The sequence below is a fragment of the Montipora foliosa genome, chromosome 10, assembly GCF_036669935.1.
Source record: "Montipora foliosa isolate CH-2021 chromosome 10, ASM3666993v2, whole genome shotgun sequence".
NCBI classification, from domain to species: domain Eukaryota; kingdom Metazoa; phylum Cnidaria; class Anthozoa; order Scleractinia; family Acroporidae; genus Montipora; species Montipora foliosa.
In genome coordinates, this window is record NC_090878.1 from 9,426,618 (window position 1) to 9,449,117 (window position 22,500).

At 38.8% G+C, this 22,500-nt stretch overlaps 4 protein-coding genes across 4 annotated transcripts in view; 3 read left to right on the plus strand and 1 right to left on the minus strand.

Moving 5' to 3' along the window:
* The first annotated feature begins 1,710 nt into the window (after positions 1-1,710).
* On the plus strand, positions 1,711-7,147 carry LOC137973288 (cell division cycle protein 20 homolog). The gene is given in 8 exon segments (XM_068820068.1): positions 1,711-1,987; positions 1,990-2,227; positions 2,493-2,624; positions 3,876-4,072; positions 4,185-4,279; positions 4,644-4,878; positions 5,905-6,030; positions 6,708-7,147. Coding segments are annotated over 8 exon segments (1,512 nt in total). The 5' UTR covers positions 1,711-1,792; the 3' UTR covers positions 7,002-7,147.
* A 416-nt stretch (positions 7,148-7,563) lies between these two features.
* LOC137973289 (trafficking protein particle complex subunit 5-like) lies at positions 7,564-13,469 on the minus strand. Its single transcript, XM_068820069.1, has 7 exons — positions 13,333-13,469; positions 13,160-13,248; positions 11,246-11,372; positions 10,815-10,872; positions 10,076-10,135; positions 9,045-9,109; positions 7,564-7,786 (listed from the first exon to the last, which is right to left on the minus strand). Exons 1-7 carry the CDS (start codon positions 13,399-13,401, stop codon positions 7,688-7,690), a joined length of 567 nt encoding a protein of 188 aa, XP_068676170.1. The 5' UTR covers positions 13,402-13,469; the 3' UTR covers positions 7,564-7,687.
* On the plus strand, positions 13,444-17,575 carry LOC137973290 (protein Abitram-like). Its single transcript, XM_068820070.1, has 5 exons — positions 13,444-13,537; positions 13,640-13,691; positions 14,480-14,683; positions 15,184-15,253; positions 15,987-17,575. Exons 1-5 carry the CDS (start codon positions 13,471-13,473, stop codon positions 16,107-16,109), a joined length of 516 nt encoding a protein of 171 aa, XP_068676171.1. The 5' UTR covers positions 13,444-13,470; the 3' UTR covers positions 16,110-17,575.
* A 2,324-nt stretch (positions 17,576-19,899) lies between these two features.
* LOC137974258 (cation channel sperm-associated auxiliary subunit TMEM249-like) overlaps positions 19,900-22,500 on the plus strand; it is a 7,231-nt gene continuing 4,630 nt past the window's right edge. Inside the window, exons 1-3 of the mRNA XM_068821124.1 lie at positions 19,900-20,032; positions 21,011-21,114; positions 21,897-22,080. Of these exons, the coding sequence (XP_068677225.1) occupies positions 19,918-20,032; positions 21,011-21,114; positions 21,897-22,080 (403 nt within the window). The 5' untranslated portion in view covers positions 19,900-19,917. The remainder of the gene's footprint in view (positions 20,033-21,010; positions 21,115-21,896; positions 22,081-22,500) is intronic.

The following is a 22,500-nucleotide window of genomic DNA, read 5'->3' on the forward strand; positions in this document are numbered from 1 at the left end:
ATAATTCTAAAGATGAAATCTCAATTTTTACATCCTGCACTAAGGGACACACTGTCATGTTAAAGTTGCTGTTTTTAGGTCAAAACAGTTACTGGGTAAAAATTTAAATTAGTACTTTAGCTGACACATACAACATTTCAGACAACCCACTGACAAGGTATAAAATGTCTTTATGGCACAAAGAGCTATTCGTATTTAATTTTTGGCGACTTTCTAAAGACATTGTCTCCAAACTTGAAAAAATTGGCCAGTTTTTCAAGTTTCAATCCATTTCTATCCTCTACATCCTTGATGCAAACAACAAAGAATAGCTTCAGTGCACTTCAATGGTTATTGTAACAAAACTACAGCATTATTTTTTGGTCTTCATTAATGCAAAGACATCTTTTTGTGTTTTGAAGTTTGACTAAAAGCGTGACACTGTCCCTTTAAAGTCTAAGCATTTGCTACCTGTTTGCAACAATTAGGTAAGAGTAAAGTTTGGCATTATTTTACGATAAGGTTAACCCTTTTGACTCCCAGAAGTGATCAGCATGTAAATTCTCCTCACAATTATTTCAATGAAATGTCAGTAAGACAAGTATAATGAGAATGAAGAGAATACTTATCAGCTTAAAAAGAGGTGTGATCTAGATATAACACCAAATTCTCAGTACTACCCAACAAAGGAATTTATGGTACTAGTTAGGAGAATGAACATGACGATCTTGGCAATGAAAGGGTCAATTTATGCAGCTATTGATACTCCTAGACTAAGACCAGCACAAATCACTTGGTTTGCTGGGATAAAACAAGAATCTCAGACTGCTTTTGTAGATCATAAACTTAAAAATGGATTCTCTGGTTAAAGAAAGATTAAAAAGTACAAGCTTTCGATTGCCAGTCTGCAATCTTTGACAAGTGAAAGATAAAAGCATGAATGTAAAATTTATGGGGTCAAAAGTGTGAAAAACATTTAGGTCTTAAGAAATCACCCGCTTGCAGAGGAATTGAAGTAACTGCAGAATACACGGCCACTATTGTGTTGTGCATAACAATACATTCCGTTCATATGCAAATATGCAGTTCCAATGAATCTTTGAAATAGCTCGAGTTGAATGACAAAGGTCACTTTGTCTACAAAGTGGCCTGTAGTCAAACCTGGTTTGACAAAGCACAGTATTCCTATGCGTTTATATTTGCTAAATTTTTTGTATTTTCCACATTTCGTTCAACTGTTGGACGACAAACAATAGTAATGCGCTTTTAAAACATACTAATACGCTTTCAAGGCTGTTTTTTTAAAGATTTAAAACGACATTCATTCGCAGGCCTTGGGTATATAGCTCAACTTGTGTCACGCAAACGAACTAAAAGAGAGAGATACCAACCTTTCCTTTGAATACACTCATCGGAACAACATTTCCTTGCAAATCCTTTACAGTTATAGAATACAATCTGTTGAATGGATAGTAACAGGTCCGAAACCAAGGATCAGGCTGAGGCTAAGTAGCCAGAACTTCATTTTTTCTGGGAATTCTTCTTTGCGTTCGCAAGGCTTCGGCGCAAGGAGAATGATACCGAGAAAAAAATTCTTGTTGCCACGGGTCGTTGGCACGGCGATGCCATGAAGCGCTAGCTGTTTGTGGCTGTCATGGTGATAGCCAATCACGGGTGCTTGCTTTCTGACTGTCCAATCAGAAACAAGTAAGAAATTACCGCGTCCTTTCAATCTGTTTCCTTCGCTCGAGCTTTGAGGAAAGCGAAATTCTAGCGTGAGCTGTGCTTGTTTTCTACTTTTCAAACAAACAAAATGTCGCATTTTCACTTTGAAACTGAAGTGAACGATCTCTTGAGACTCGACGCGCCGATGAGTAAAGGACCCGCTCCTCGGTGGCAGAGGAAATCAACTGACCATCGATCTTCCAGTGCAACTGCTTCCACACCGCTTGATCGAAGTTCGAATTCATCGAGGCTCAACTGCAGCAAGACGCCATCAAAGACTCCAAATCATTGAAGAAAACGCCAGGAAAAGCCAAAACATCAGAGGACAGATTTATTCCTAACAGAAGTGCTATGAACTTCGAAATGAACTACCACAAGATGGTATCAGCTGATCACGAGAATGAAGAAAACAGCAGTCCTTCGAAAGCAGAATTCAAGAAGAAAATGTCACAAAGTCTTGTTGGAAACGACACAAATTCCAGGATTCTTGCGTTTAAGAACAAAGCTCCGACGCCGAGAGAAGGTATTTGCTCAATTAGTTGCTCAATTAATTCACATTTAGAATTGGCATGCAAGTTTATGATCATTTAAACACCTGAATGAAAGCCGCCTGGCGGCGGAGGCGCCAACACAGCTTACCCATTGTTGGCTTATTTCGCGTAACTGATTTTAAAATACATCGTTTAAATTTACATTTGTAAGTATGTAAGCTCAAACTTTATTCGTTTTTAAAAATGTATGATTCATATCAATGATATATCATGCGAGATCGATCGTCTCTTTAATAGGCCATTTGAACGACCTTCGGGTGTTGTACAGCAACAACAAAACTCCAGCTACATCAACGAAGAAAAACGCCAGACATATTGCTCCAGTTCCAGAGAGGATTCTCGATGCACCAGATCTCATCGACGATTACTGTAAGTTTGATGAAAAATAGTTGATGGGCGGAATTAAAACCATTTTCTTCCTGCTGTTGTTCTTTCTCGAACGTTTACTCAATAACACCACGCGAGTAATACCTCATAAGCTTACATACGCAGCAATGAATCTTTTTCTCTTCTGTGGATAGCAGGATAATCTTCGAGACAACCGTTTCTTCAAAAAATTTAAGCATGAAACGATTGACTTTAGCCTTTCTTTTGACTCTAGTTTCAGTTAAAAATAGTGGTTGTAAGGTAGATCATGTCACCATGCACATGTGGTTTTGAAGTTGAAATTGGCAGTGACTACACAGTTCCCAAAAGGCCACAATTCTTTCGATCAGCTCGATGAATAATTACCTGACTGGTTATGAATAAGGAAATTTATGAATCACGAAGTTCAGTATCTTGTGTTTAGTCTCAGAATGTGAACCTAAGAGACTTGCCATCTTTTACAAAATAGATACATGTACTTTTTCACTATAATTGCATGTATTTTGGAACTGGCCAGAGGTCTTTATTTCCTGTGCTGACTGAAAGAAATCATGGCCTCCACAGGGTGAATGGAGAACTACAGGGCAAAAACATATCTTGTCGAGTGAACTCGATAAGAATCTTGGTAAAAGAAACATGGCTTTATGTTTTGGTTTCTGTCAAATATAAAAGTCACGTGAAATAAGGCTGAAAGAGCATGGTACTGCTCTTTTGTGAACTGGAGAGACCATTCACAGTTGAGGCTGAGTAACCTTATTTGATTCAAACCTCTTCATTTTATTAGTGCAAGAGCAGCCCATGGAATGTTTTCTCTACACTGTAGCCTCTGAGCAGGCTTGCTTGTTAAATAATAATACTTTGTTTACCCTCGGAATATCTCCAAGCATTTAACATATACAATATTATTGTTAAGAATCCCAACTGGTGGGAGGCAAACCATTTTGCTACCATATTTTACAAGTGTGCCAGGAAATTGAACCAGGGACAGTCTACCTGATACAAATTCAGTGAGTGGTCAGAACACAGTCTTAAACCCAGGATCTCTGGATCTCAAGGCATGGGCCCTAGCCACTCGGCCAGTGTTTTGTGTATTGAGCAAATATTTTGGCGGCTGAGCCACTAGCGCACAAGAGGGATGGGATTATGCACTGGTGGCCAGGTTATCTCAAGTACTCAGGTTAACACATGTACCAAGATAATCTACAGTTACAGCCCAATAGGATGATAAACAGATGTTCATTCCCTTCTTCATAGATCTTAACTTGTTGGATTGGAGTTGCCACAATCATTTAGCTGTAGCATTGGGTGGTTTTGTGTATCTGTGGAATGCTGCAACAGGTGATATTGTGCAGCTCTGCCAGACTTCAACACCTGATTGTTACATTGGTTCTTTGGCTTGGATTAAGGAAGGCAATTACATTGCTTTAGGAGACAGTAATGGAGTTGTACAGGTTGGTGCTGTTCTTTTAGATCAGTCCATTGGTTGTTCAAGCACATTTCTTATGATTTTCGAGCTTTTGTATAATTTTCGATTTTTGTAGCTTTACTGTATTTTTACAACAGTTGTGGGATGTGGAGGCTCAGAAACGATTAAGGAGCATGGCAGGGCATTCCTCTCGCATTGGTTGCCTTTCTTGGAATTCCTACATCCTATCAAGGTAGGAAATAAAACAAAGGAAGTATATGTACACCAATATATGTTATTGATCAATGTTATATTTTATAGTAGTTCAATTTGATTTTTCCTTTGTTTCAGACTACGATAATGATAGACAAAACAAAACCAAAATTGATCTAGTTTAAACAATTTTAAACCCTGAAAAAAATTGAACCTCAACGTAATATTTTACAGTAAGAAGTATTTTAATAATGACTGTGTACGAAATCCAACTTTCTTTTTAAGAGATACTGGCATGTCTAGGTCCTGATCAAAGAATATTTGTGAAGAACATTGTAAGATCAAATTTCTATTATGTGATCAACTTAAAAATAAAATACTGTGTTGTTTAATTTATTGTTTAGTGGCTGCAGAAGTGGAGTAATTCACCATCATGACGTCCGTGTGGCAGATCATCACGTGGCTACTCTTTCAAGACACTCTCAGGAAGTGTGTGGCTTAAAGTGGTCTCCAGATGGGAAATACTTGGCCAGTGGTGCAAATGATAACTTGCTGTTAATCTGGGATGCCAGCATCAATACGATCAGCAATAGCAATACTCCTCTTCATACCTTTAATCAACACCAAGCAGCTGTCAAGGTTTGTGAACTATATCTTACAGTACAATGTACACATGTTCCCTTGGATGCCTCAATCAGCAAGAAGCAGTAATGTTAACACTCGTCAAGGAATAAAAGATTTGCAAACCTTGATGCCAGTACAAACCATTCAGTTGTTGCACTCAGAAAGTAATGATACTTGAAACAAAACAGGAAAATGGTGATCCTTGCCCAGTAACACAATTAGTGAAATGTTGTATTTAATTAAAGCCCTGTTTACAAGCAGGTAGGGTAACCCTAGTGCTAGGGTTACCCTAGCAAGAGGGTTACTCTAGCACTCACACATTTCTTCTTTTTTCAACGATGTGTTTACAAGGCAGCTTGGGTTACCCTCGTGCTAGGGTTACCCTAGCTGCCTTGTAAACGCTCTGCTAGGGACAACTCGCCTACCCAGGACAACTTTTTAGCGGCTTCCATTGTGTTTGCGATTCTGGCGGTTACCAAGCACGCAAAGTTTTGCTTGTAAACCCAGGCTATGTTTGACTTTCCTGCTAGGGTAACCCTAGCAGTAGGGTTACCCTACCTGCTTGTAAACAGGGCCTTACCTGTCACTGACACTTTAAAATCCTTATTGTGACTCGCAGTTCAACTTTCAAAAACTGTTTTACTTTTTTACCCTGAGTTCTTAATTCAGCAGTAACAGTTGGCAAACTGTTCAAAAGAGAAACCGAAAAAGTTGTGTTGATCTACATGTAAAAGCACATTCAATCACCCAACACTGGACATGGACCTTTGAACCTTGCTATTTAGCAGTTCCCCTTTTTCAGCGTTGATACCCTTTAGTTTGAATACCAAATGGAGATGGAAAAAACTTTGTTTGGGGCGATGACATGCATTGTACGGTTGTTAACAGTGAGTGTCTCAACTCTCCTTTCAACTGCTTGAAGTTCAATGATTGAAGGCAGCCAAAAACACGACTGTTGTTCTAAATCTGAACTATTAAGTCTTCAGTGTTATGAAAAGCACCTGAGTGAGTCTTTCATGGAAGTCAATCTGTCCTTTATAGGCACTAGACTGGTGTCCATTTCAACGCAACGTACTGGCAAGTGGTGGTGGAACAGCTGATCGACATATTAGGTTCTGGAATGTTGGTTCAGGAAACTGCCTCAACAGTATTGACACTCATTCCCAGGTAAATGAAAAACACTTAAAACATAGAGAGCTTAAGCATGACGTTTACGGCCAACGGGAAATGGCAGGCTCCTGCTTGTCATAAAAGTGTGAAAATTCTCTCATTTTAATTTGTTCCATTCCTTTGAACAGTTGCTTGATATCTGGAGCTAACACGGCAGAAATGAGCTAATATCAAGCAGGGTTCTTACATTTTTGGCAAAACCCTAATTTCATTCACGACATTAATTGCTATTTGGCGTAAACGTCACGCTTAACCTCTCTCATACCTTTTTGTTGAGAAAAAGAAAGTGTCATGTTTAATACAAAAAACTTCCAATAAAATATTTTCTCAAACTTTGAAGTCTAAGTTAGGCATGTGGCTCATACATGAACTTTTTTGATACATTTTAGTCTCTTTATTAATTAACCCATTAACAACAAACATGCTAGGACGCCCCCATTTGACGAGTAAAATCATCTGGTGTTAGACAGAGTAAAATCTTTTTAATCTCACTCCCAGGTGTCAACGAAAGTGTGTGCGGTGATTGGCATCTATAAAATTCTGGATCATTTCAGCAAATGCTCCTTTAGGGGGAAGATATTACCAAGGAGGTTATACTAAGAGTAAATGTGTAGAAGGAAAAGATCATGGATCAACTAGTATTAATTAACATTATTTTCTTTTTAACACTTCAGGTTTGCTCCATTGTGTGGTCAAAAGAATATAAAGAATTAGTGTCCAGTCACGGCTATGCACAAAATCAGCTGACGGTCTGGAAATATCCATCCATGGTGAAAGTGACGGAACTAACTGGACACACCTGCCGTGTGCTGCACATGGCAATGAGTCCAGATGGACAGACAGTGTGCTCCGCAGCAGCAGATGAGACATTAAGATTGTGGAAGTGTTTTGCTACTGATCCAGTTAAAAAGAAGTCAAAGCCCAATCAAATATTAAGTAGTTCATTAGTGCACCGTGGCATTCGGTAAAATAGTGATTGACAGAATTTTAAATGGTGAAGATAAAAGGATAAATAAATTTAATGTAATGTTAAAGGGGTTAAAAGGACAGGTTTTTAGTCTGGGAATAAAATAGGAAGTATAGGATAACAAAAAGGGACCTGAAACTATGAATGCCAAACACTTATGAAGGCTTTTTATGGCCATTGATAGCAGACCATTTTAACGCAAAATCCAGCTGTTTCACCTTGGTCTGCAACAATGATCGATGGCAATAAAGGAACTTAACTGGTACATATGTATGTTACTGAAATTCACAGCAAATAATTTGCTTGTAGCTTTTTTAAAACTAAAAATGGTTGTAAAGTTTATGGGGCTTTGTAAAAGTTCTCCTATCTCATGCTGTTCCAATTAGTGTTTGATTTGTTAAAAAAGGTAAAATAATAGAACTGGGTTGAATAATTATGTACAAATAACAAAAAGCCACAGACCCTCTGTACAGATTTTCCTTTTATGTACATATATCTCCCACGTAATACAGTAGGTTATTGAATTGAGGTGTAATAATAAAATTATTATTGTTTCCGACAAACCTGTTTTTTCCAAACTTTATTAGCCTACCATGATATTTAGGATTACAATAACAATTTAATTAAAAAACAACGACATGATGTTTCTTTTTACAAAATTATCTATCACAGTTTTACGTTACTTTCTTATCTTCCGTCTATTGACTTGTCCCTTACGATCACAGACTCTTCAAACTTAATCATTAGAGTTGTTCCTTTGTGCCAATGAGCAGAGACTTTTGCAGGCTGATGACCAAAATACAGAATTAAATTATGTTAAAACAAATATGAATGCAGCCCTGAAGATAATGGATGTTTATTTACACAAAGTTCAGTGTGTGCTTTAACAAAACTGCACCGGACAATCCTAGAATATAAAGGGTGTTTATTGTTGAGAGAAGTATTCATCTACTTCAAGTCACTACTTCTATCTGAAGAAAATTTGGCATAAAAAAAATGGTTGAAACATGCAACTTTGTCAAAGGGGATATGTCACAAAATTTAGACAAATTCAGGACCTGGGCCTGGTTGTTCAAAAGCCGATTAACACTAATCCCAGATTAAAAATTAACCAAGGAGTTTATTTCTCTTCTCCTAAATGCTGTTCAACGCTGATATTTGGCAAAACTTTACATTAGAAGAAGTCAATCTTGAAAAACAAAAGTAAACAAAAGAAATTTTCACCAAAAAGTTGAAAACATAAAACAAAAGTTTACACTAATCCTGGATTAAGTTAATCGGCTTTCGAACAACCGGGCCCTGGGCTTGTAATGCTAATCCCAGATTAAAAATTAACTTTGAAAAACTGTTAGGCCAAATGTTTAAAAATTAATTAAAAAGCTTTATTTATTATTGCAATCCATTTTTGCCCATCCTTGCCTCCTTTTGTAATATTATTGCTGTTTTATTCAAATCTTCCAATGTTTTAAGTACCAGTAGTCATTTGTACGTTTTGCTTGATTTGCTAGTTGCCAGGGTCTGGTTGTTCGAAAGTCGATCAACTTATCCAGGATAAGTGTAAAATTTGGTTCCATTTTTTCAACTTTTTGGTGAACTTTCTTTTGCTTATCCCATTGACAGAGTAAAATACTAAGTCAGTCCGGTTTAGGCGTTAAAAGGTTAAGTCTGGTTTTCAAGATTGACTTCCTCTAATGTAAAATTTTGCCGAATATCAGCGTTGGACAGCATACGGGATTAGAGATCAAATAAACCCCTTGGTTTACATATGTTGTCTATGACTTTGATAACCGGTACTTATGGTTGACAGAGTTTTTTGTCACATAGTTTTGATGTGTGTTGTTATAAAGTAATTTTTGGGTTAATGTTGTGTTTGCATAGGGCTTGCAAGTAATTGGCAAAATTACACAGAATGAACTGCAATGCCCTGACACAACCCCTTTTACCAGTCAACTTTTCCTATGGCTCAGAGATAAAACATCCAACCAACCGTTAAAGAAACAAAATGCTTGCTAATATTATGAAAATCCATGCAAACATTACTTACGAAGTTGCATCCATGTAATACTGCTTCTACAATTCCAGCGACAAATGACGCACAGTTTAGACTCCCTGGTAAAACAAATCAAATCACACATTTCACTTTATTTGCAAAATTAATTAATTATTCATCACAACTATTGACCAATCAGCAGGCTCTGTAAACCCAATACAAATCGACTGGCGTTGATTAATTATTTAAACAGTAGAATTAACTTTAAGACAAACTCCTCAGCTAAGTAGTAGCAGGGCTCCAGGCCGCATGCTTAAGAGAATATGGTCAACCTTAATTTTTTTCGTTTGTTTGTAACGTGATTGACCAAGAGTACGTCCGTCCGTCTGTCCAGACTCTGGGGAGGGGGATGGGAGACTAAGAAAGGGAGGCAGGGAAGTCTTGCGAATGCAGCTTTGAGGTGTGAATGGGCAAATTTTTTCTCGGCGGGAAACTTTTGTGCTGCTCACATTTATCCCACTCACCTTTGTCACTTTTGAAAAAGTTACCATTAGTGATGAGCAACGGGATAAAGAGCAGGAAGGAGCATGAGAGAAAAGGCGACAAAATTTGAGAAATTTAAGTGAAGAAAGCCTCAAGAGAAGCCAAGGAACGAGGAGAAGAGAAAATTTCAATGAAGAACACTGTAAAGCTGAGAGAAATAAAGCGAGAGACAAAACACTTATTTACAATGGTTAGCTTGCAGGTAATGTTTTCCTTCTTAATGCATGCCTCGCTTCCTCACATATTTTGTAAAACTCACTCAATCAATGTCTATTTTGTCAGACAGATTATAACCAAACTCTCAATGCTGTATAAATTTATATTGTCAGGATTGCAGTACATTTATCCGCAACAAATGCACTTGTAAGCAATGTTTGCAACAGTTTAGGTTCTTTTTGGCCAAACAAGCCTTTGAAAAGCGGTTTGATAAGCTCGAACCTGCAATTTTCAGCAAAATCTCTAACAGTGAGTTAAAGAAATGAAGACAAAACTATTATTGCTAACAAGATTCTTATGAAATGACAAATAATATTTTGCTTTACCTTTGTCTTTTGGTACTGATATAAATTTGTTAACCAGAGGTTCCTTTTCAATAATATAATCTAAGAAAAATGTCAAGGACTTGCTGATGACTGAAAAATAATATACTAAGTTTGCATGTGAGATTATTATTGTCACCACCTGTAAGCACAAATGCTAGTGAAGAGTTAAATTCACTCCTAGGAATGAGGCATATTAGATTTTTCTTGGCTCCTGGAGGGGAGGCTGGAAACTAGACATTTCAAAGGCCTTTTTCTCAAAACCCAGCAGTACAACAAGGGTTAAAATTTTTGGATTAGCAACCAATATCAAGACGAAACCATCAACGTTTTTTAAAAAAAAGATCTATCAGACAGTTCAGTTATTACCAAACTAGAGGAAAACTGACGTTTTTGCCATTTGCGAAAAACCTGTCCGACAGATTTTACTATTTATCTATACACACAATTATTTTTTTTCACTAAGGAAATCCTGAAATGTTAAGGTGGGGTCATGAGGGTAGTTTTTGCAAAAAAGAACTTAGAAATGTCTAGTTTCCAGTCCCCCCTCCAGGACCAGGGACTATATTTAGCATTTTCCTCTGATTTGAATTCATTTGTCAGGTAAAATTACATTTTACACCAATTGCAGTGACTAACACTTCACAAGAGACATCCTGATGCTTTAATTTCACAGATTTCAAAATCTTGATCATCTTCTTCAGAAAACTACAGTAAGCCACCTTAATTTAAAAAAGGATACATGTTTTGTCATCATCATTTGCTTGTTCCAGTTTATCTGCTTCTTTGCCAAACAATGACTAGAGAAAGGAAAACTGACAACGTCACGACCAAAAATGTTGCTATAATTTCAATGCAATAATTATTAAGTATAATTTTCAGCGGTGAATATAAGAATTTAGTGTTATATTCACCGCGCTACCCCGTGAATATAACATTTTAGAGGCACTTTTCGTGTCCTTTTATCTTGTTTTAGCCTGTTGTTTTGCACTTTCTTGATATTCACCGCTGAAAATTACACTAAAACAATTATTTGCCTCAGGCTCAGTAAATATTGGGTAAATAGTCACCAATATTCACTTCGCCTTCGGTGAATAATTGTTAATTATTATTACTATTACAGAGCAAGGAAAGAGTGGAACTGCCATTGCCCTAGGGAACATCAGCTCATACCTTCCATAAGACTGACTTGACAAAAAGAAGAATGTTTAGAACTCTTGTTTCTCGCTTCATTCCTTTTTCTCTCAAGACCAAAACATCAAGCACTCTGGAACCCACTTGTTGACCCAGTTCTGATAACCTAATCAAACAGAACGACAGGAACTCAGCATTCAAATCCCACTTCCCAATGATATTGACATCATTAGGGTGCTTTAATTCTTATTATCAGATCATAAGCCCTGTTCCCACTTGTGCAATAAGCACAAGCTTAAGCACAGGATGTTCTCACACGTGAAACAAGCAAGGACAATCAGGCAATACGCAAGTGGAGTAACGCAGGAGAAGATCTAGTGAAGATTCAAGATGGCATGCAAATTGTCGTGCTTGTGCTTTTTCTTAAGTCACGCCGGTTCCCACTGGTGAGATAAGCACAATCACAAAAAGAAGAAAATTTTCTTTTTTTGGTGCGTGTATTTATGCTTAATTTACGCCTGTTCCCACACGATTTTTCTTAAGTTTGTGCCTGTGATTGTCACACAAGTGGGAACCAGGCTTTAAGGTCAACACCATTATTGAAGAACCAGTGGAATAAGAAGTGTACATTGATTAACCCTCCGACACCCAAACTGGCCTGAACTGGCCAGCCTTAGGGTGCGGTTGATTGGCAGGTACAAAACACAGGTCATAGGTCATTGTTTTACCAAATTATACAGAAAGTATCCTAAACATTCATAAAAGCTAACCTTAGGCCTAATTAGGCCTAAAGAAACGTTTTTAGGCCCAAGGTTAGCTTTTATGAATGTTTAGGATACTTACTGTATAATTTGGTAAAACATTGACCTGTGACCTGTGTTTTGTACCTGCCGGCATTCGATTGACCTTATTCCAGAATAGGAAGTCATGGAATAGAAGTTAGAAATCCTTTGTTTTTACAGAGATTCACATTAAAATTGTCAAACACCATCTAAAATGTTTTTTTAAACATAACTTTATTATCCTTGTTGCTTCAAAACGCCAGATGTACCATTGTAAATCATCTCTCCACATATTCTTATTCCGGAATAAGGTCAATCGAATGCACTCTTAGGGCCGATTTACACGGTACGACTTTGTCGCATGCGACAACGGCTTACGACAGGCCCACGACATGATTTACGATTGTTGTGTACGTCAGAAAAAATGTCGTAGCATTTTAAAACATGTTTTAAAACGCTGCGACGATCGTAAGTTATGTCGTAGGCCTGTCGTGAGCTTGTCGCATGCGACAAAATCGTATCGTGTAAATCGGCCCTTAGTATTTCACTCTGCCTAACGCCAGACGATTTTACTTGAAAATGGGGAACCCCTGGGAGTCGATGGTTCATAAAAATAAAAATAGCTAAAATCAAATATCTGTGATAATTAAAAACAAGCAAGGACTGAGAGAATGAAGTTTATCAAATCTCCCACAGGTTTTTCATCCAGGATCTCAGAGGCCACAAGGCTAGTCTTTCAAATCACAACTCACAGAGTAGCTCCACCCCAACCCCCACCACAAACACACTTTCTCACATCACTCCTGCACCGTATCATGGTATAAACACAACGTGGAATACAATCAAAGCAAAATGCTACATTTCCAAAATTAGTACTTGCGGTAATAGCGAATTTTGTAGCTGAGTGGAAGAGCGTCTGAACTGACTTACCTTTCAACTCTCAGATTTTACCGAGTATGTCGGTGTCATTAACGAGAAAAATATCTTCATATCATCGATCTTCTTTTAAAATAAAATAAACTTAGTTATTTTAGACAGGCTTTTATCCACAGAGTTTTTTGGGTTTTTTGTTACTTGCTCAAGTACTAGCCACAAAAATCCGACAAATGAGTTTTTGATATTTCAGATTGATTATATGAGTATTTTAGCAATCGTCCGAATTGGCACTCACTTGGTCTGAAGTTCTGGAACTGTGTGAACTCTGTTCTGACAATACTGCACCATCTCAGAAAACAACAAACCAAAAGTGCTAACGTTGATCTAAAACAGAGCACATTCCATAGCCTTAATACCACCGAATGACAAAAGGCCTTGTTGAAGTCGACATTTAAAACAATTGAATACCTCGTTTCTTCCTTTACTTAATGGTTTTTCGAGTATATTTGAAGTTTTACTTCTCCTCACAGACTCCATCTTGTTTTTGGCCTGGATGCCAAGCTAACAAGGCTCGGTTCTTGGCATGCCCGGTTCTTTTTATCAAAGATGGCGGATGGAACTGAGGAAAGGAAGACAGTAGTTGATCGGTATTTTACAAGAATATATAAGACAGGTTAGTTTGAAATCATATTAACGACATTGACATTTCATGACTTAATTACGAAGAGCGGTTTTTCCCCGTAAATTTGACTGTATTGTCTTTTTTCCATCTGAGACATCAAAGGTAGAGCTTTTGAGGATCAATGTGTATTGCAGCATTCAAACAAGTACGTTTAAGTTCACTGAATATTTTAAGGCCCCACTTGAAAGCACAAAGTAAAAATACATTTATTTGATCTTATAACCTGTCGTATGTTTTTACCCAAATTTCTAGCATTATAAATACACCCTCCCCCCTTCCTAGAATGGGTTTGACATTTGGGCGCTCAACAGGTGCCAATGGCACATGCAGCATGTTGGGATTAGTCACTACTTCGGAAGAAACTAACCCCCGTGTAATAACCCATGAAACTCTTACATACTTGTGAAATTTAACGAAGAATATTTCTTTAGACCCATATGCTGTACTGCTATATCTGTCCATCTGTTTATCTAGTTGTCGTTGTTACTTGCCATTGCAGCAGTGTTTCATTAATGCGGCGATCAAATCGAAACTTCAACATCCCCACCCGGGCAAACCCCGGGCATTTGACTTTGCCTGTGTGGGGTGGGGAAAATTGAATTGGAAGAGTCAGGTTTCAAATAATTTTTTTTCGGATGCCAAAGACGCTAACAGCCATAAAACATGTGTTTGGATGAGATGGAAGAGTTTAAAGGAAGAGATATAGCATTTGTGAGCGATTGGCTTTAAAAAAAGGCCTTCAAAAATTGGGGACAGACAGACAAATCCGATGACGTGGTTTGGCATTTGAAGATCATTTTGGCCTGAGGGGGTGGGAATTTGTATGATCCAATCTTCAAAAGTTCAAATGCCTGTGGTTTATCCGGGAGGTGCGGGGGGGGGATGTTGAAGTTCTGAGTTGATCAGTGCATAATGATCCCATTTTTGTTTCAGAATATGTGTGATTACCATTGCACCCAGTCATCCATTGCTTCAGTGCAAGAAAATATCGAATGTAAATTTCCAAGTCAGCAACAAGGTCAATAGACTGGATAACAAAGTATCAGGAAAAGGAAAGAAAGGTGCACAGCACCTTCTGCCAGAGTCTCCAATCTGTGAGGTTACAACATCTAGTGGTGACAAATATATTCTGTATAGGTAAGTGAAGGACTGAACTTGAATAAAAATGGAAGTTTTATTGCATTGTGTGGCCTTGTGTCATTGTCGTCATCTTATCTTCCTTTATCCTTGGATTCTGGATCAGCTTGGTGTAGCTAATATTTCTAGGCATTTACCCTCCCAACCGTGGTGTGTCTCATATGACTGACCACAACACCGCGTACACCATGCCCAGCTGTTTGCGAAATTATAGTGTGAAGGTTCTTTTACATCCCACAGGGTTATGAACAAGGCAGGGTTTGTAAGGCAGGGCCTACGGTTTATAGTGCTTTTCCGAGAAGACTAGAGAGTGTAACCATTTTGCAGATGTCACTGCAAATGCAGCACTTTCACCTCAGCTATTTTATGACCCTGACTGTTGGTACGGGTTTTTATCCCATGACTTCCTGCACTATAGTCCAATGCTCAAGCAACTGGGCCAGTTGGTTGGTGGTTCAAAGTGTTTAAAATGCTTTTCTTTTCTTTTTTTTTTGCATCAGCTGTGTTAAAGGAAAGCTAGTTGAAGTAAATGAAGAATTGGTCAGCAATCCAAATATCATGTTGGAAAAGGTAATGCCCAGTACTGGTAAAAGGCTCAATGTTTTGCTTACAGCTTTGGTTACCTCACTGAAGAACATCGGAAGCCTTATTACTTGTAGGGTTCAAGACGTGCTTACAGATGAATCAGCTGAAGACCTAATTTTTGGTCCATAATTTGTCTAAACACCAGATTTATATCAAGATGAATTGTAGACAAAATATCCTTTTTAGACGGATAATTCATCAGAGATGAGTTGTTCATCTCTCATTTCTCAAATTCGTTAATACTTCATGAGTTAATAAGCCAATTGCATCGCCCCATTCTGGTCTCGCGGACGAGCTTGAAACCCAATGAAACACTACTTGTTGATTCACTAAGTGAATTTCAAACACATGTGGTTTGAAATCAATAACTTCAAACACGTGTTGTTTGAAATCAATTAACGGCATGGAACAAGTACAATACAATACAATACAATACAAGTGCTTACTCACAGGTCTCGCACGCTTCTGAGCAACCTTGAGGTTTACAAAAAATATTTGACTTGAAAAAAGTGATTAAAATTATAATTTCTTTTGTTGGAGAAGTTATTTCAAAAACTTGTGCATCTTGCTTCATTGGGTTTCCAAACGCACAAAAACAAGTGTCCCTCCTTCCATGATTTATCTTTTTACAAAAAATTCTCAAAGGTCATTAAGTATTGTATTCGAAATTAATTTTATGGTCTTAAAAAAAGCAAGTGTTATCTTCTTTCACCTGCAGCCAGAGACAGAGGGGTACCTTGCTGTAGTTCTTCCAAAACTCACCGAGAATATCCAGGATGGACTTCTTACCAAAGAAGAGTATGGGAAACGAAACTCTTCCAAGGAAGAATGTCACTCATGAATATGTAAGAGAGACACAAAGCTTACACAAAGTGTCCTTGGAAGTGGTGGCTTGGTCAATCAGTGCCTTGTCCTGTCTAAAGACTCTGGCACTCCCATCACCTTAACAACCAAGATGCTCTGCCAGGGTTGAAAAGTCTCTCCCGTATTTTTTCCTGCCCTCTGGCCTTTAGTAGCAGGTTGTAGTTTCTTTACCAAGCTCATCACATGCTTTAATTATACTGAGAATTGACATCCAGAAGAGGTCGCTAGAGTTTCCTTTTTGTATCAAACTGGAGATGGAAATTTGAAGTCCAAGAAAGGGGAAGCTACACTGTAATAGACGGTGGTTTATCACAAGTGGAGTGTGAACAGTCGTTGCATATGCAAGGATAAAAGGAGTTAATTTTGACGGCAGTTTTGAACCAAATGCAGTCTTCTCAGAAGGCTGACTCATACCCAGGAGCACTGGCAGTCAGAGGAAGAAAGAGAGGAGGGCAAAGCCTACTTCATCAGCTCCCAATGGTAACGACCACTGATGTCATTGGGAGGCGTGGTGGCCTCATGGTTAGTGCGCTCGACTCCAGATCGAGTGGTCCGGGTTCGGGGCCTGGCTGAGGACATTGTGTTGTGTTCTTGGGCAAGACACTTTACTCTCACAGTGCCTCTCTCCACCCAGGTGTATAAATGGGTACCAGCATAATGCTGGGGGTAACCCTGTGATGGACTAGCATCCCATCCAGGGGGGAGTAGAAATACTCCTAGTCGCTTCATGCTACGGAAACCGGAGATAAGCGCCGGCCTGATGGGCCTTCCTAGGCTCGTAACAGAGACTTTACCTTTACTGATGTCATTAAGTGACTCACTCTTTCATTTGCCTTTTCTTCAGAATACTTCTGGTAGCCAAAAGAATACTTCTTCTGAGCCTCCAAAATTATGGACAGACTGTTAATATAATGTGGCTCCAGTAAGATGGCCAAAATATTTGAAGGGCAGTTTCTGTTATTCTTTGATTGCACTCACGTGATAAGACGGCCATGTTGGTGCCAAAACAATAGAAAAATGTAGCTCAAGTTTTGCATAATAATAGAGTCAAATTCCCAAAAGACTTTTTCGCTATTTTTCTTTCCACCAACATGGCCGCTGTGACATCGGGTGCAATCAAAGAATTTGACAATGTAAGGACATTAAAGGCCCTGAGTGCGGTAAGATGACTACGTGTTTATATTTCATGAAGAAATATTGTCGATGAACTGAGGATTAATGACCTGGAACATAAGGACAGATTTCAAAGCCAAGCGGCAAAGTACCTTGTACGTAGCTGCTTTGTGCTATTCACTTTTCTATTAACGTTAAACAAACAATTTAACAAAAAAACAAACATAAATAACGCCCCTCTAACTACCAATGCCTTGATGTTGATAGAGTTTCTGTTTTAACTATGAAGATCTCTCCAATAGCGAAAAAAATTTATGGTTTCATAAAACTGAAAAAAGACAACCCAGCCTTGATTTCTAATTCTCTTTCTTTCTAGTTTTATTATGTTTTAAGGGGAAGAACAAGCAAAGTAATAGCCAAGTTTCATGGCATTAAAAAAGTTTTTTTTAACAGTACCAAAGGGATTTTAATCCAAAAAGTTCAGGGGTTCTCAAGCAACACAGGACTTAGAAGGTCGTGTTCTTATGTTCACCATCCAAGGTGAACTCAGGCCTATGAAGGACTGCACGCAATCGCAGTTAACGTCGATTTTTGTTTCTGTTGGCAATCTTCTCACCGTCTTATGCTGCCCATGATTTCATCACTCTCTCAGAAATCCGTTGAACAGGAAAGGTTTAGGGTCGAGTCTGTACCTCTCGTTTCAAATACCTGACACTTTTTGCAAATGTACTTGTACATATTTATTGCCGTGAAATTGACATCTTAAATTCCCACAACCAGCTCCCGTCTGACCTTGTAGCTTAGTCGGTGATCAAACCCGAAGGTCGTGGGTTCAATTCCCACCCTAGTCAGAGTTTTTCTCTGTCCATGTGTGGGCCCAATTGCATTAATAGGGCTAACGCTTACATGGTTTACATGGGTACAAAATAGCACTTCACATTACTTTCCGATAGTTAACTTCGTAGAACAGCTGGAAGGCCGTGACTCGTGGACCTCCTTGCCCGAAACCTGCCAGAGAATGTTTACTGATGCTACTGAAAGGAAAAATTCGCGGCCATGCCCACGAACCGCACAAGCAATTGTCGTTAGGGAGCTTATTAAACAACAACTTCGGCGACGAGCACGGAAACGTCACCGGAAAAATGTTATTTCTCATGAATGCCATGATTTTGCGATTACTACTGCGCGCACGCAAAATGTGTATCAACTGTCCTGGAATTAATTAAGGTGATTCCTCAGTATCGCACTGCACATCCTGTACTGCGCATATGGTGTGTCAATATTTATAAATTGGTCAACTTTGCAACATTGGCGTTATCTATCATACACGCTGAAACAGTTGTCAAAACACTCGAGAGAAGTTGTGAATGACGCATAATTATTTGCGAATAAGCGCGCGCATCCCGAGAACATGGCGAATTTTGTTGTTTGGATCTACGATAATCGAGATAGACAGGTACGATGGTGTTTTACTCTTAAACGAGTATGGTGACCTATATTTTTTATTGCATAACTTTGGTGTACAAATTGTCCCCTTTAAATCAAAAATATGTTTAAAAAATGTATCGGAAGGAAAAAAAGATATAGTTAAAAACGTACACTGAGCCCCTTAGCCAGGGATGTTAATTACGATCTTGAAAACAACGACTCGAGAAACGTTTTGAGTCGACGTCGTGTTAAATTGAGTGATTTTTCCATAAACTATATAAACAGTGTTCCATATGCTCTAGACTTTCTACCTATCAGGTGTTTTTTCAAGTGTTACTTTAAAAACCCTCTCGTTTAGCTACCGCAAAATGTACCCTGAACCGATGAAATAACGCGCGTCTTCAGTATTAGTACAGGCATCAATGAGGTAAGATTGGCCCATTATATCTCTTAAGCAAGCACGGTGACTTATCTTTTTTATAGTAGCTCGCAAAACAGGGATTAGTAGGGAACATCCAGGTAAAGTTTCAAGGAAATCTTCCGACAATTTTCTTTTCTGAGGAATCACCTTAAAATAGGGATAAACGGCGTTGACCGTGGCGCGAGAAAAGTGAAAAAATATAGTCTTGTGCTCACATCCTCCTTGATAACCTCAAATTTGGCATTTCACGTCACTGTTTTGAGGATGACGCCATAGAAATGTACAAACTGTTAAACGCACGTGCGGGGCGTGGAGCTATTAGGGAGCTTAAGCAACGACAACGGCGACGGCAACGAGAACGTCATCTCAAAATATAAATTTGCGTTATTTCAATCGCTTCGTGACTATTTCAACGTTTTTAATATGACAAGGGTGTAGTGATTCCTCAAAGATGACACCAGTCGGAACGGCACTCCATTTTAGGAGAGAAAATGAAAATTCATCCTCAAGTGCTGACGTTCTTCATAAAACCAAAAACTTGGCTATTTCACGTTGTTGTTTTGCTGACGACGGCAACGAAATGGACAAAAGTGAAAAACGCACGTGCAGGGCGTGCGAAGCTATTGTTTTTAACCACTAAATATGCAAATTCGTGACGTTCTCGCTGCCGTCGCCGTTGTCGTTGCTTAAGCTCCCTATTGCTGTTAGTCAGGAAACCTTTTGAGCTTCCCAATAGACTCCTTGCTCGCGCAGGTCTTCAGAAATTACGTCACAAAGGTTTGTTACACTTTTACTGCAACGGCCTGGAGGCAAAAGAAGTGAAATGGGTTTCAAGAAGGCTCTGAAAACGCTTGAAATCCTCGAAAAACCAGAAGTTATTTTTAAGAGACGACTGAAATCTAATCCTTTCCACCCTTTCAATCACACAGGTGGAAACAGTAAGTGAATGTTATAGATTAAGAGCTAGTGAAAGCTTCAATTAAGTTATGTGATCTAAGTAACTTGTATCCGGAACCACAGGAAGCTATAAAACTGGTGTTATCGACTAAACTGAACAACATACCAAAGCATTAACTCATTTCAGTGTAGAAAGTAATGTCACTGTTGCGTCGATTTCACTTTACGATTGATCAAGATTTCACGACCTTTTCTCCACCAATCGGAAGCAAAATTAAAACCCGACAGCACTTACTTATGCCCAAACAAAACTTCTTGCCGATTTCCCGGGCTTGGCCCCTTTTAAATTTTTTTGTTACAAAATCTTGTTAGCTTCATTTCACCGTCGGCGTTTTCATTGATTCAGCAAAGTAACTTTGAACTCATCAACTGGCCGATCATTGCAATCACGTTTCCATGCAACTTGTGCATGTCCCATAGTAGGGAATTGAATGACCAAATTTTCTGAAAGCCTCAAAGGGACCCTTCTATGTTTATCGTAACGGGTGAAGACTCTTTAAAGTAATATCTCTATCAGCTTGACCAATTTGTTCTGTTCGGATTTCTTAGCAGTAAATTTTAGGGAATAAAATCTTCGTTTGTGAAATTTTAAACAGCTGAAAGTTACCGTCCATTCACGAACTTGGCATTGAATCATTTACCTCCGGAAATGCTGGCGGACCTTTTGATAGCTATACAAACTTTTCAAAATGTAACTCTTTCGAAAACGTAAGGGACTCTTTTTCTCTTGTTATGATGTTTTTAAGTGACGTTTTAAGGTCTTTTAATAACTTAACTGTTTTCGCCAAGCCTTGAAAGTCAAGAGGATCGCTAGGCGAATTTCCAAATTTGTAGGGAACACGTTATCCGAACAGATGTTTCAACGAAATCTTCCATTTATCGCCCGTGCAGAAAACGAACTTTCCATTTTGATTTTGTCTTGGAAGAAACACTTGCTTTTCTTTGTTTTACAATCGCAGGATTTGTACTTACGCTTAGTCGGAGACGATTTTACATTGGACTATTCATATTTCTGGTTTCGGTGGTAGTTATGATTTCATGGGGAGTTGCATACGAAGTTAGCGTAAGTACTCAGTTATGTCAACCTTTGCCTCCTTTTACTCTAGATCTCGACGAAAAGAAGGAAAACTCTTTGGAAGAACCCTTGTAGATAAAGAGGCCCTCCCAGGTAGGGAGGGGGGAAGTCTACTTCCTTTGTTCCTTTTAAATTTTCATTGTCTTCCCTGGTTCCCGAAATTACTTCCAAACGTGTTCTTAGCTTTTTGATTCCTAAAATGATTTATGTTCAGTTGTTCCCCAAAATATTTTGTCTTTGTTCCCTGTTCCCCAGTTCAAGTTCCTCATTTCACCTTGTTTCCCAAGCCTCTGGGAGGGCTTCGATAAAGTTTCCATAGTATTTGTTATTTTATCTTTTGAAGTATCGGTAAAAGTGGGTAGGGTAGTCACACACATGTCACTCGAGCTCACATGGTTGGACCTTATCACGGTCTCTGTTACATAAAGCGACTGAGAGATTTTTGTTCCTCACCCCACCCCACCCCCTCACCCCAGGAAGGGATGCTAGTGCATCGCAGGCTTACCCTCCGGCAGTATGTCGCCGGCACCCATTTATACAACTGGGTGGAGAAAAATATATTGACTAAGGAAACAACACGATAACTAGCCACTCACTTCAGACGTTCTTAGGGCTTCGTCAAGCGTTTCTTTCCCGCGTGTTCCTGACTTGGAAAAATCTCTGGGGTTGCGTTGCTTTGGGTGATTTTCTTTGCTATGCAAAAAAGCAAGAAGTTAGCTAGGACCATTCAAGGTTTTACTTACAATATTTTTTCCTGCTCCCCACCCTAGCAATTGAAGCTGTTCGTTATCGTAACTGGTGCTATGTCAGCATTCATGGCATGGGAAAACCGTGGTCACCGCACATGTGTATTGGATGGAGAGACAAACCAATATAAGTGTTTTATTGGAGAGCACTCGGTGGAGACAGGACACTTCCACAATGTTTACATTAGGCTGAAAGCTCAGAAACATGGTGAGCATAAAAGACTCCTGCTTTCTCATGCGAGCCACTAATTTACAGCGTTGTTGAAAGATATAGAGTGTTCCCGCGCTTTCGCGACGCTTGCGCCGGCTGTCCTAAGTTTGGGTTGCGTTGTGACTGGTTGATGTGATTGACGTCGACTCTTGTAGCAACTGAGAAGTCTTTCCATCTGAAGGGTGGGTATTTGTAAGGAGGATGAATATATATGATTGAATTCTTGATGGAAGTATTCTTGGTTTTAATTGTAAAACAGAGACTGGATTACGATTACGACTAGACTGCGCAATGCCGGGCTATGTCCTTGCTGTTCTGATCAATCACATCTTCAATCTGCAGTAAAAAACAACAACAACAACAACATAAAATTGTAGTAACTGTAACAAGGGGCACAATTGTTTGGAAGGGGAACTC

Bases quoted from the DNA above. Each gene is read 5' to 3' on its own strand.
- LOC137973289 (XM_068820069.1), bottom strand. From the start codon at position 13,401: ATGGAGTCTGTGAGGAGAAGTAAAACTTCAAATATACTCGAAAAACCA. The intron at 11,373-13,159 runs GTGAGTGCCAAT...CTGTTTGATTAG, and splicing joins GTTCCAGAACTTCAGACCAA to GTTATCAGAACTGGGTCAAC. The intron at 10,136-10,814 runs GTATCCTTTTTT...CATTTTTCTTAG, and splicing joins AAATGATGATGACAAAACAT to ATTATATTATTGAAAAGGAA.
- LOC137973290 (XM_068820070.1), top strand. From the start codon at position 13,471: ATGGCGGATGGAACTGAGGAAAGGAAGACAGTAGTTGATCGGTATTTT. The intron at 13,538-13,639 runs GTTAGTTTGAAA...TTTCCATCTGAG, and splicing joins TACAAGAATATATAAGACAG to ACATCAAAGGTAGAGCTTTT. The intron at 14,684-15,183 runs GTAAGTGAAGGA...TTTTTGCATCAG, and splicing joins GACAAATATATTCTGTATAG to CTGTGTTAAAGGAAAGCTAG.